At 38.9% G+C, this 14190-nt stretch overlaps 1 protein-coding gene across 1 annotated transcript; it reads right to left on the bottom strand.

Annotated features, from left to right (window-relative positions):
* Positions 1-7032: 7032 nt before the first annotated feature.
* LOC311038522 (uncharacterized protein) lies at positions 7033-13469 on the bottom strand (the record flags this gene model as incomplete). The annotated part of the gene is made up of 8 exons (XM_084048096.1): positions 7033-7169; positions 7273-7385; positions 8288-8433; positions 10432-10620; positions 11278-11388; positions 12125-12272; positions 12415-12487; positions 13441-13469. The coding sequence occupies 8 exons, from the start codon at positions 13467-13469 to the stop codon at positions 7046-7048; spliced, it is 933 nt and encodes a 310-aa protein (XP_083904222.1). The 3' UTR covers positions 7033-7045.
* Positions 13470-14190: the final 721 nt, after the last annotated feature.

The following is a 14190-nucleotide window of genomic DNA, read 5'->3' as shown; positions in this document are numbered from 1 at the left end:
CAACCTACCCATCCCAAATTGTGCCACATTAACACCTGTACGCATTTTGATTATTTGACAAAGCTTATTCTATCCGGTCACTGAGGCTGTTAAGCCAATGCCTCTCAGCACCATCAATTTGTTGTTTTGTTCTTTATGAGGTGTGCATATTGTTTTTTAGATATGTCAGGATCTAACATGAAATCGAGTGAAACTCTGGGTCAAATATTTAAAAACATAATTATTTGTTATGCCCTCGGTCTGAACGAAACCTTTAACCAAGCGGTCAAAAAACACTTTTGCGTTTGTAGCCTTTTTTTTTTGCATTCACCATTTTGGACATCATGGTCACACAAGTGTGTCAGGGGCTGACACTTCCAACAAAGAAAATTGTGTTTAATAGAAAGATATGTGAACCTTTTAATGAATTAACTTTAAATTAATTAAAGTAACTTAATTGAAAAAGATACACAGTATGGCTTTACATGGTTAAGACAAGTGTAGTAGTGAGGAGAATGTTCATTTCTGTTCATGGAGGGTGAAGCTTGTCTGTATGAACCATTAATGTTTTGTGAGGCAGTGAGCGCACGCTCCATAGAGTATCAGCTGCTAAAAACAAGAGTAGGAGTTTCACTCGGGTTGGCTGCTATCAGCTATTACCCGTATTGTCCACCATATGTGAAGTGCTGATCAAACGCCAATCAGCGACAGTCGGTTCATTTGAAACTAAACCAGTTTATTAGAGGAAAATTAACAAGTGAAGGGTTAAATAGTGGTTAACACAACTTCTTCCCAATCCGGGGTAATGTCAACAGTAATGTTGGTGTCCTTGGGCTCAGAATACAATAAAATGACCCGCACACCATCTACACTTGCACAATAAGGACAACTTTATTTAGGCGACGTTTCGGTCAATAGACCTTCAGGCATCTGGCCCGCCATACTGTACTCATCAGTCCACAGGACATGGTGAGGATGTCTGTCTGTCCAGCTGGAGGTACGTTGAAACAGTGACAGGACTGTGGCTGTGAGCTCCCACACCTCGGAGGGGATGGTTTTGGCGACAAGAGGGAAGCACGTGCATCTTAGCACCTCCACCATATCGCGCTGCCTGTTGCACACTGACTTCACATCTACTGCAGTGGCGTGCACAGACATTTTGAGGGGCACGTGCTCAAGTAAATTATACTTTTTTTTTGTTTACTTGGTCTGCTCTTTTTTCCGTGGCCAGTGCCACATGGAATGTCCATTGTGCAGAGCTGGCCTTTTCCCTGGCTGGGGAAAAGGCCAGCTCTGCACTGCTATATCCTCCTCTCTGACACTCAAAGTTAATCATATTTAAACAAAGCAAAACAATCGCACAGCAAAATACAAACCGTGCAAAAAGAATAACTTAATCACAGCAAAGGGAAAAAATGCTAACGCATAAACCAAAGCCATCATGTAACTCATTCCACACTGGCTGACAGGCAGCTGGTGCTTCCACCCATCCCTGTAAGTGGAGGAGTGAGACCCAAGATGGAGGACAGGAGAGTGCTGCAAAGCCCTCTGGGTAAGGGCCTCATGTCACAGCCTTGTCTGACCTCTGACTCAAACGACCGCAGACAGAGTTCATAGACAGAGTTCCTTAGTCCATTAGCCTTTCATAAACATCAACTTCATTTGTATAACTTTTGGAAAACACTTAACAAAAAAAACAAAATCACACCTCCAGTTCGGTTGTTGTAAAAATATATGAATATGCTGGTAATATTAATCTACTCATAGTTGTAAATATACTCGTAATAATATTAATATACTGGTAGTTGCAAATATGTATGTAATCTATGAATCATCGGGTAGAAGTAAAAAAAAAAGTTTAGCACTTATTGTAAGTCGCTTTGGATAAAAGCGTGTGCTAAATGACTGTAATGTAAATGTAATGTGATCAACACAGATTTGTCCGATTTTTCATATTCCATCTTTTTTTGCTAACATTGGCTTCCAAAGTTTGCAGGAGAGGTCCGTTTTAAACAAAATGCCTCAAAACATGAACGCAGTGTGCAATTTCCATGAAATTTTGCACGCATATTCCCGCTAGGCCGGGAAAGAAATGCCATCCTTTTCACATTGGCCTGTTATAGCGCCACCAGCAGGTCTAATTTAGCAAAGCACATTTTTGGAACAAAATGCCTCTAATCATGAATGCAGTGTCCGATTGAAAGGCCTAAGAAGAAATGGCACCCTTTTCACATTGGCCTATTATAGCGCCACCAGGAGGCCACAATAACCTACCTGACCTGGCAGAGACCTAAGCACTTTTTCTAGTTTATGTTGTTTATTTTATCTATTTGACTATTTGTCTTGGCTTGTTATTTTATACATTCTGCTGAGTGCTTTGTAAATTATGTCTAAGAAATGTGTTAAATAAATAAAGATAAAGTATAAATTAAGATAAGTATAAAGTATTATTATAATAACATAACTTACCTTCTGACTCTACCAAGACAGATACATTATAAAGTCTATATAATTATGTCAGAAACTGCAAGGTTCATTTCCCCTCCGCTCCACAAGGAGACACCACAATGGGATTCCGACTGGTACCTGTGGTGGTGACCTCACTTCCTCACACTATAAAATCAGGACTGGATTCCCATTCTCCACTTGTCCTTTGTTTCCAAACACATGCAGCCGGCGTGTGTTTGCCGTGTGCTGCTGATGTACCACTGATGTTTGCCATGCGTCTGTTAAACCTGGTATAATGTACAGTAAGTTCCAGTGTTTTACTTCTAGTGATGTGGATTATATTTAAGAATTGATGAACTTGAGTTATATTTACAGTGGCGTGCACAGACATTTTGAGGGGCAGGCGCTAAAGTATATTATACTTTTTTTTGTTGACTTGGTCTGCTCTTTTTTCCCTCTACACCTATACCTCTTTGCCAAAAATAGCCGATCTACAAGCCCACAACGCCTCGCAGCGCGAGGCGTTGTGGGCTTGTAGATCTGCTATTTTTGGCTAAAGTTCTCCTCAGAAAAGGGATGCTAGGTTTCGAGTGGTTATGGTAAAAAGAAAAATCATATCACATTGGCGGACCCCCTGTAGTGACTCTGAGGACCCCCTGTTGAAGACCCCTACTGTAAACTGAAAAAAACAACAACTTTTTTTTCCTTTTCAAAAGGGCACTTCTGATCAAGAGGGCAGGTGCTCTAGCACCACCTAGAGTCTATCTGTGCACGTCCCTGTATATTTAGATGTGTTTAATATTATGAAGTAAATACTTGGCCAATTATTATTTTGATGATATATATATTGGCCAATATGATATGATTTAAGGCCATATTTATGTTTGATATTTTATCTGGCATGATATTATAATTTGTTTCTTTGTCTTTGTTTAGAAGCATGGCAATCATCATGAAAACCTACTGTCATACTATTCATCAGTATCCGGCTAAATAAACTGGATATGTGTTTGCAACCTATTGTTTCCTGGTGGTTTGTGGCTCCAGTATGAACTTTAAATCCTAACAATATACATACGGTATATAATGTATAAAACAGCTAGTTCTGCTCTCATAATTCTATTGGACACGAGAGATTCTGATCAACTGATGTGGTGACTGACTGAACTGTAGGCTACAGTAGCCTACAGAGCCAAATAAACGTCAACATTACTCTTTTAAATGTTGTAGAAAATACGGTAATATGGTGTAATTATCTTCCATTACAGAATGATATTTATGTTTGATATGCAGACAAACAGTGTTGATGCTTAAATGTACTAATTATTACACCAGTATAAGTGACCTTGTGGTTTGTGTATGTCACATGACTTCAGGGTGTGACTGTGACTCTGATCTGCTTAATAATTACAGCTGTTGCATCACCACACTTTGGAATAAAATTATAGGCAAAAACAGTCATCAAATCCTTTTCTTTTTCTTCCTGTTTTATTGATAGATTGTACATTATATGATTTTATATCCAGTTAGTCCAAATGTAGTCTCTAGGTCTTTAAATATATTTATATGAATTTGTTTCTGTTGACTGAGTGCATGGTAGCCTACCTATGCCTGGTCAATAAAAACACACATTATGTACATAGTGTAGCCTACTGTTTAGCTATGTTTTTCTATCGCATTCAGTTAAGCTATTTTTGGAGTCCTTACAATTTTCAGGTATTTGTCTTTCCCCCCCCTTTTTTTTAAACCGTACTAAGCTCTTATATTGTACTTGTTTAAACTCTGTTATATTGTACTTCCAACCTCAGTACTATTCCTAGTGCCCAGTTTCCCCAGTGCCCAGTCTTCTCTAGTGCCCAGTTTTCCCTTGTGCCCAGAATGTTTTGGTGCCCACCTTTCCTGTTACCTGGTTGATACACTAGGGCTTAGTGCAGGGGTCAGCAACCTTTTTGACATGAAGTGCCATGTTTGTATTGTCTTGATGGTCACTGTGCCGTATCAACATTACGTTTAATTATGACTCCATGTCAGAATAATTCCAATAGATTCTGATTGTCCAAAAAAAATAAAACATTTTTTCCTTTTTCTTTTGAAATATTCACATCACACACTGCTATAGACAAGCTGTCAGACAAACACAGACTGTGTTTCTCTCCTCCCTGGCTGTCCTCTCTCTCTCCTGGGGGGCATCTCTGTATGGAGCAGTGGGCTGACAGCTTCTATAACTTTATAGTCATACTTCTCTCTTTTTTTAAAATCTTTTTTTCATAATTTACCTCCCACAGAGTGAAAAAACAAAAACAAATACTGTCAATGAGATATAGATCCTATCTTGTGCTTCTTCTTACCTCATAGGCCTAAATATTTTTGGCATTGTTTACTATTTTGAAAAACATTTTAGATAGCTCAAATAGTGGATACAAGCTCACAATGTGTCAATGTAGATCGTCTATTTGAACTATTACTATGTTTTCTCAAAATAGTAAAAAATGCATATAAAGTTTAGACATAAGGGGTAAAGAGATGTGCAAGATAGGGCCCATATTTTTATGAGCCTATAAGCCAGTACAATACTATACCATATAGACCAGTAGTTCTCAATCCTTTTCATGTCAAGGACCCCCATATTAATATGCAGTTGGCCACGGACCCCCATCTGAAAATATTGTGCCAGAGACCCCCATACAAGATGTGTTGTTAAAATGATGAAAACAGAGCAGATCTACAACCTCACAATGTGCTGTGACGCCTTGTGAGCTTGTAGATCAGCTATTTTCAAATAGTCATTGTGTATAGGATTAAAGTGATTGTGATGCTATGTTAACACATGTTGCTGGGGACCCCCTGGGACCCCCTCAAGGACCTCGCTTAGAGAACCACTGTCATTGTCAATTCATAGACTTGAACAATGCTGTTGTCAAGTACAGATTTATTAAATATTTCCACTGCCCAGTTTACAAGTTGATAATAAACCTGGTTACAATACAAACACATTATTAATGCATCACTATAACAGTAAAGGTTTGATATCACATGTACTTACAATACAGCAGTGACAACATCACAGGCAGTGAAATTATTCTACTTAAAACCTCAACACTGTGACAATAACAGTATAATAAGATAAAAAATAAAGGCAAAATACCAAACAGTACAAATAGCATAATTATGTTGCAACATTTAGAGTAAAATAAAGTAAAGGGTACTTAACCACATTAACTATGATGCCACTATTTTAAGCAAGCCAAGATTTGTAAATGTGTAGAATCTGTAAGATTGTAAAATTGCTTGTAGATCTGCAATGTTTTGCTGTGGGACAGTACTGTACAGTGAAGTATAAAAACGGGCTTTTCAATGTGGTTTCAATGTGTGGTTTTTCAATGGCCCGGTAATCCTACCCACTGGAAGAGCCGTTCTCACTCCCAACTCCTAATAGGTTGGCACGCCTGCTGAAAACATTAAAACAAGGCAGGTGCCCCATGAGGCGTGCCAGCCGACCGAATGCCCGAGCGGTGCCAATCATAGCCAATGGAATACAAAAATAGGACTGATACTGATCATCTTTAGTAGCAAAAAGTGTGTCTGAAGAAAACACAAAATGGTTGAAAATCTTGTCGGGCGCAAATGGGGAGTTTATACATAGATGGGAAGTTGCGTCACTACTTCTACTCCACTACAATTATTTGAAAACTTTAGTTACTAGTTACTTTGTAGATTTTGATTATTATTACAAAACATACATTAACCACTTGAGCCCTATAGACATTTCAGCCATTTGAAAATAGCAGATCTACAAGCTCACAATGTGTCGCGATGCGACACATTGTGAGCTTGTAGATCTGCTATTTTCAAAAGATTTTTCATACATTTTATACATTTGAAAACTTGTGAAATGGGACATTCTGCATTATCAGTACTTTTACTTTTGTACTTTAAGTACATTCTGATACCAATACTTTTGTACTGTAACTGTTTGAATTACGGACCTATACTTGTAACAGAGTATTTCTACATTGCAGTATTGATACTTTTACTTAAGTAAAAATTGTGAGTACTTTTTCTTCCACTGGTCAATAGTCATAACAATGGTTTACATCTCACACATTAGCACAGAGAGAACAAGAACAACATTATGACAGTCAGTCATAATAGTTCTCTGGTAGGAGACTTGTAGAGACTCCACCGCTCATCACATTATTGTCTTAGGAATGAGACAAAAAACTAAAAACCTCCATGAATTCAAGGCTTCATGGGGTGTGGAATTGATAGAAGTATTTTTTTGGGTGAACTACTCCTTTAATGTAATTACAAAAGTTTCACTGTTTTTTTTTTTAAATTTTCATCTGTAATGACAAACCTAAAATAGAGATTGATTATTAATAGATTATTTTAAGACATTTTCAATCATTGACTATTTTTTATAATAAATTAAATGTATTAGATTGATTAACTCTCTTGCTCCTACCTCTCACTGATCCAGTAGGTGAGTAATGGTACAGTACAACTATTTGTACTTCTGTACAATAAAATGTTTTTTTTTTCTTTTTACTGTTTTACTGTTTAACTCGACAAAGCAGAACACTAAGCTGCAGTTTCATCAATGAAGTTAAGAGAAACATCACTTCTCACAGATACCGTAGAGGGTATTTGAACATTTATTATTCTTCCATCCTCCACCACTGTACGAGTAGTATGCACAGTTCCTGTCTTCATCGTTACGAGGCCATCCACTGGCCCAGTACCTGCAGAGTAAACAACATGATGTGTATTAATCACATCCACTCAGTCTCTCACATACAGTGACTTTGATAGAACGACAATAGAACAAAATGTAAAATGTCTCACTGTGTTGTTGTCAGCGGAGTTCCGTCTATCCAGATCCAATTACCAGCAGACCTTTTCAGACCAATGAATGATCCATAGGTTAGATCCCCAGTGGTCAATCCTCTGATGAATTCCTGATCATTTGTACATGATTGAAACATAATTAATTTTCTCTGATACGTTCAGGTTTTCACTATAATCACAGAATGACATCACAATATGTGATGTCATTCTGTGATTATAGTGAACAAACACACACACACACACACGCACGAACGCACGCACGCATGCACGCATGCACACACGCACCCACGCACGGATGCGCACACACACACACACACACACACACACACACACACACACACACACACACACACACACACACACACACACACACACACACACACACACACATGTTTGTATTACTAATACCATGCCAATTTTATGAATGCAATTTTTACCATTTTTAGGCCATTCTGAACCCTAATAACCTGAAAGCAGAGAAAAGATGTCTAAAAGCTCACAGCGTGGCCTACTGTAACACAGTGTGAGCTTGTAGATCTGCTTTTTTCGGCGTCTGACAGCGACGTGCAACTAAGTATAAATCAGGCATAACTCCAACCGTAACCCCTAAATGTGTTAACCTGACTCCACCAGATGGGGGCGGTATTGAGTTAACAGGTTCACAAAACCCTAACCCCAGCCTGAAGCTTGTCCTAGTTTTAAACCCGTAACTAAAAACTATATTTATAAACCATAGAACAACCATTTATCATGTGAGGACCAAATGTATATCTCTCCCATTTTACTATACATGTGGGGACATTTGGCCCTCCAAAGCATATTAATACAAGAACACACGCACACGCACACACACACACACACACACACACACACACACACACACACACACACACACACAGACACACACTGACACACACACACACACACACACACACACACACACACACACACACACACACACACACACACACACACACACACACACACACACACACACACACACACACACTACCTGTTCTTCTTTACTGTTAATGATCAGCAGATATGCTCCTGGTGTCTTCAGACATAGAGCTCTATGTTCCTCCCAGGTTTTCCGTTCAGTAGATTTGTAATAACAGCTGCATCCAAACCTCTTCCATCCACTGGGACAGGACTTGACTAAACATCAAACAGGAGTTTTACTAATGGCTTTTCAATGCACTGATGATCAATTCTAACATGTTGATTAGTTATCACTTAAACCCTATGTAATTCATTGACCGGGGTCCCCCAGGGCTCTATACTATACTAGGACCCCTCCCTTTTCCCTCTACACCACATCTCTTCACTGAAAATAGCTGATCTACAAGCTCACAACGCTTCACAACCAGGAGTCACCAACATGTCATAAGACTTGTCCATGTCTGTGGCAATTTATAGATTTTGAGAAAGAAATTATGAAAAATATATCAATACATTTCATTATAAACAAAAGATATGCCTTCTCTAAATATTCACAATCTAATATTTCCTGAATGTGTACATATTAATCCATTAAGACATGCATCTGTGTCATTTTTTGATTTCTTTAGCTATTCAAAAATAGCAGATATACAAGCTCATAGCGCGGCACCAAGTGCCGCGCTATGAGCTTAATCAGCTTTTTTGGGAAAATCGTGAAAATGTGGGAAAATCTTTGAATATATATATACATTTTTGAAAGCGAACATTTTAACTAAAATCTTTGCTTCTAGGGATTCTACAAATGTCTTCTAAATCCTAACATTTTTCTTTTTTTTAAACGTATGTTGCTATAATATCAGTGGTTCTCAAATGTTTTCATGTCAAGGACCCCCAAAATTATATGTATTTGGCTGTATTTGGCCGTATTTGACCCCCATCTCAAAATGTTTTGTTCAAGGGACCCCCCCCCCCCCCCCCAGAAGCAAAGATTGGAGTTACAAATGTTCGCTTAAAAAAATATATATTCAAAGATTTTCAAAAAAAAAAATCAAAATGTTTAGATCTACAAGCTCATAGCGCGGCATTGGTGCCGCGCTATGAGCTTGTATATCTGCTATTTTTGAATAGCCAAATAAATCTTAAAATGATTATGTTTGGTAAAGTGTGCGGATGACATATTACATTCTAGTCATTAATTACCCCACACCCACATCAAAGCACCTGTACATTGTGTGCCCCCTCCATACCATTATGTGCTCACAATATTTCCCTCTTTCTTATATTATTCAACAATTAGGCCAATGTTTGACCAGTGTTTTACAGTTTGTTGATTAGACTACTTTTGATGCAGCAACGGTCTTTTTCTTTTCTTTCTTTCTTTCTTTTTTAGGTTTTAAAAAAGGACTTAAAGGTCCTTAAATTGACACTTCACTGTCATTTAGGGACCCCCCCTGGGGGTCCCGACCCTCAAGTTCAGAACCACTGAACTAGAGTGTAAAGTATGCATGATTAGAACATGCTTAAACTGTGGGTCTAATATTTCTACAATTGCTACAAATTGCTATAAAACCTGTAAATCCATGTCATTTTGGGGCATAAACAAGAAGTTGAAGAATAGAATTAAGTCTGATAGTGATGTACACATGTTCACCACAAGCTGGCATGGTGGTGACCGACAGTTCACAGCGTAATATGTTGTGAGCTTGTAGATCTGCTATTTACACTGCACTGTATGTACTGTACACCTAGTATGACTTCTACAGAAAAGAGACGGTAGGGTTCAAGTGGTTAATAAAAGTATTCAGGGATAAAGGAGGGTAAACCTATTTATTTTTATTGTATTATTATTAATAATATATATTTTTTTATGTAAATCTCTTTTAGTATTTCATCAACTTTAATGCTGCGTTCACACTGGTAGATACAAAAGATAAGAGACAAAGCTACACAGCATATTTGTGTCTGAAGTTGAAACCAGATCAACTTTGTTGTATCTTTGTATCTGTTGTATCTTTGTAGCAGCTACAAACGTCAGATGTATCTTTGTATCTTCATGTCTCTGGCTTCCATTGAAAATTAATGGTAGACTGTATCTGTGTAGCTGCCAGTGTGAACTCGGCATTAATGCCATTCACACTTCCCTGACAATAATTCAAATATCAATAATAATAGACTAATACATTTTCCTTCAGAAAGCTTTGTAATCTCTCTCACCTGCTGTCCCACAAAGGTCCTTATAGTCATAGCTCAGGGTCAAGTTGTCATAGCGCAGGGTCAAGTTGTCATAGCTCAGGGTCAAGTTGTCATAGCTCAGGGTCAAGTTGTCAAAGCTGCTCTTCCATTGGTCTCTGTCCAGGGTCATGTTGTCGTAGTTTGCCTGTAACTCCTTAATGGCTGAATTATCTGCAAAGGACCAAAATGTGACAATAGACAAAGACTCAGCTGTTGCTACAGTTAAGATGCAATCAACGCAAATATGTCTTCAATTTATATTGTTTACATTAATGGAGGAGTGTTCATGTAGGCCTATTGTAGACTACTAGCCTATACTGCAGAGAGAGAGAGAGAGAGAGAGAGAGAGAGAGAGAGAGAGAGACCACACAGCTGATCTTAATATGCCTTTAATTAAGGGTCTGTTTAAAAAAAAGAACAAGCGAGTGGACATGAGGAGATTTTAGGCTGCAGGAAAAGCAGCACGTCCTCCTCTGTTAACCCTCGTATCCCTGTGATAATGAATGATGATCATATCACATTATTCTGCCTTAAATGGTCACTTTTATAGCTGTTTCCTCAGCAGAAAACCATTTGTTCTCTTTTTTTTATCTCAACGGATTAAGTTACAGCATCTGCCAGCCTGCACATGTATGGATGGATGCTATATTGATAACTCTCATTATCACCAAATGCCTAGTCTGCATGCTTACTGTCATATCTCATGTGAGTAGCAAGTACTGTACTCCACTATTCCGCCAAATGGGACATGTATAATAATGTTCTAGTGAAAGCGTCATTTAATTGTTGTAAGTGCATGAATTTGACCTTTCACCAGTTGATACTCACAGTCCATGACCCTGTCTGTGGTTCTCACCACTCCTAGAACACACAGCGCTGTAAGACAAACTGCAGCTGCTCTCAAGATGCCTCTCTCAATGATGACGGCTCTCTGGACACCTGGAGGATATTAGTACAATAGAGTTCAACTTTAATATGATCAGCTTCAAATGTTTCATTTCACAGAATGCAGAGTGAATATAAATATATATTTTTTCTGGTGCAACGTGTGTGTATATCTTAACCTTACAACTTGCAAATTTGACTATCAAAAATGTCACATTGTGAAATGAGAAGAGAAATAAAACACAAGGAGGAACATGCTCTATCATGTATGATGTTTCCCACACACACACACACACACACACACACACACACACACACACACACACACACACACACACACACACACACACACACTCAGGCACGCGTAGAGCGTGCACAACACAGACACATTAGGTGGTATGACAGCGACTATGTTCTTAACTTACTGTGTGCTCTCTCTCACTCAAACCTTATTGTTGATCATGCGTGACATGATGAAAGCATTTTAAAAAAAACATATTTTGCATTGGTAGGTCAGGAAATAAAATAACATTAAAATGTAATCAAAATAATAAAATATATTTTATCATACATTGTTATGTTATGTTATGTTATTGAATGTTATAAAAAAAACACATTTGAATTATTTTTGAATAGCAAAATTTGTTATGACAGCCCTAGTTTACATGGGCCAAAAAACGTGTTTGTGTGTGGACGACCCCCCCCCCCCCCCCCCCCATGCATATAAATAGCTACGTTTATGAAAATACCCGGGTATGTGTGGACGAGGCCTAATTGTGTTACTGTGTACCTTGAACTCCTGTAGCGTCCTGTGAGCCGGAGCCTTGGTCTCTGAGATTGTCTATGTCGTCGTAGCCTTCACTCTCCTCTTCCACCCTCTCCTCCCTGTCTCCTCCAACGGACCTCACCCTCCTTGATCTGCCTGGCCTGCCAGACATCTGAAGGAACAACACAAAAATGTAACTCAAGTTAATCAGTACAAGTACACGATTATAATGTAAATATCATTTATTATGAATTAAGTGATTACAATATAATGTGCTATAGTCATATGTTATGTTTAAATGTTATGTTACTCACTTTGTCCAATATCTGTGTTGTCCTACATTGGTCTTCACTGTTGCACAATCTGAGCTGCTCTGTCCCCGTCTGACTTTAACAGTGAGGTACACAAAAGCAAGTGGTTTTGGACACAATTTTGCACACACACACACACACACACACACACACACACACACACACACACACACACACACACACACACACACACACACACACACACACACACACACACACACAACACACACACACACAAAATGCAGAATAGCCAATAGACTCTTTACCGCAACATGTACGTGTGAACATGAGTCTGCTAATTCTGGATAGAGGAAGTGAACTAAAAGTTCTCTCCTCCTTGAACAACTGCTGTAGATGTACCCTTCATCATGAATTGCTTAAAACCGTATAGTTTGTCATTTTTATTCTGTGTTGTTGTCCGTTACAATGTTGTTTTGTCCAGTTGTTTGTGTGTTGAATGTTTAGTGGGACACAATGGAAACAAGTTTCTGGGCTTTTTTTGGGAGCGTACTCAAGTTCCCTTCGCCCTATGTGCTCAATTCTCCAATTCATTCATGCTCACACACTCACCTCACATATATGACGCCACCTCCCTGGTACCCCCTTGTTAAATGACCCCAACAACACTCTCAGACAAGCTGCCCTGTAGGAGTGCTGAAAGAAAATGGAAGAAGGACAAATTACAGGTCTCATTACATCCTTAGAAACTGCCTTAAGGCCTACCAAGCATCCGTAAGGTCAGCCACATCCCAATACTATGCAGATCTAATTAACAAAAATGCCCATAGTCCTCAAATATTATTCACGATCAACTCCATCTTAAACCCTGTTTCATCTGCCACCGCTACCCCAGCACCTAGCCCAGCGTCCTGCAAGTCTTTTCTGAAGTTCTTCCTGTACAAAATCAACAATATTAGATCATCCATATCACCTCCAGTCTCAACTCTCTCAATAATAAGCCATTCAGTCAACCATCTCCACCATTTTCAGCCAGTGTCATCCGCCCATCTGTCTGAAGTGGTCTCCCACCTGAAATCCACCTTCAGCCCTTCTGACATCATTCCCTCCCGCCTTTTTAAAGAGGTCTTTGACACCATTTGCCCCCTCACCCTGGCAATCATTAATAGCTGCCTAAAAACTGGGAGTTAATTGTCCCCTCCAGTTTTAAACATGCTGTCCAACCTCTCCTAAAAAAAACAGTCTAGACCCTAGTGACCATAATAATGTCAGACCCATCTCCAAGCTGCCCTTTGTTTCCAAGGTTTTAGAAAAAGTTGTTTTTATCCAAGTTTCCTCATTTTTAAAGACATTCAACATCATTGACACATTTCAATTTAGCCACAAATTTACTCCAGTTGAACCAAAATAAAACAGAAGTCATTTTATTTGTCCCGCAAAAGTCTGTCACTGGCCTAACAAACACTCTTGGCCCCCTCTCTGCAAATTTGTACACCACTGTAAAAAACTTGGGTGTTTATTTGGACGTGGGTGTTTATTTGAATTTTTATTAACAAATTAGTGAGCGGTAGTTTTTATCAGTTAAGAACTACTAACTAAATTGAAGCCTATTTTAACACACAGGGACCTGGAAACAGTCACCCATGCTTCAATAGTCCAACCTCTCGGTTGGACTATTGCAACTCTCTATTCCATGGGCTGACTCAGTCCACTCTCTCTCGTCTACAGATGGTTCAAAATTCAGCTGCCAGACTCTTGACTGGAAGTAGGAAGCGAGAGCACATTAACCCGGTTCTGGCCGGTTAAACTGCACTGGTTACC

Source organism: Gymnoscopelus microlampas (genome assembly GCF_963454915.1).
Source record: "Gymnoscopelus microlampas genome assembly, chromosome: 3".
NCBI classification, from domain to species: domain Eukaryota; kingdom Metazoa; phylum Chordata; class Actinopteri; order Myctophiformes; family Myctophidae; genus Gymnoscopelus; species Gymnoscopelus microlampas.
Note: the sequence above shows the minus strand (reverse complement) of the source record. Positions and strands in the feature narration are given on the sequence as shown.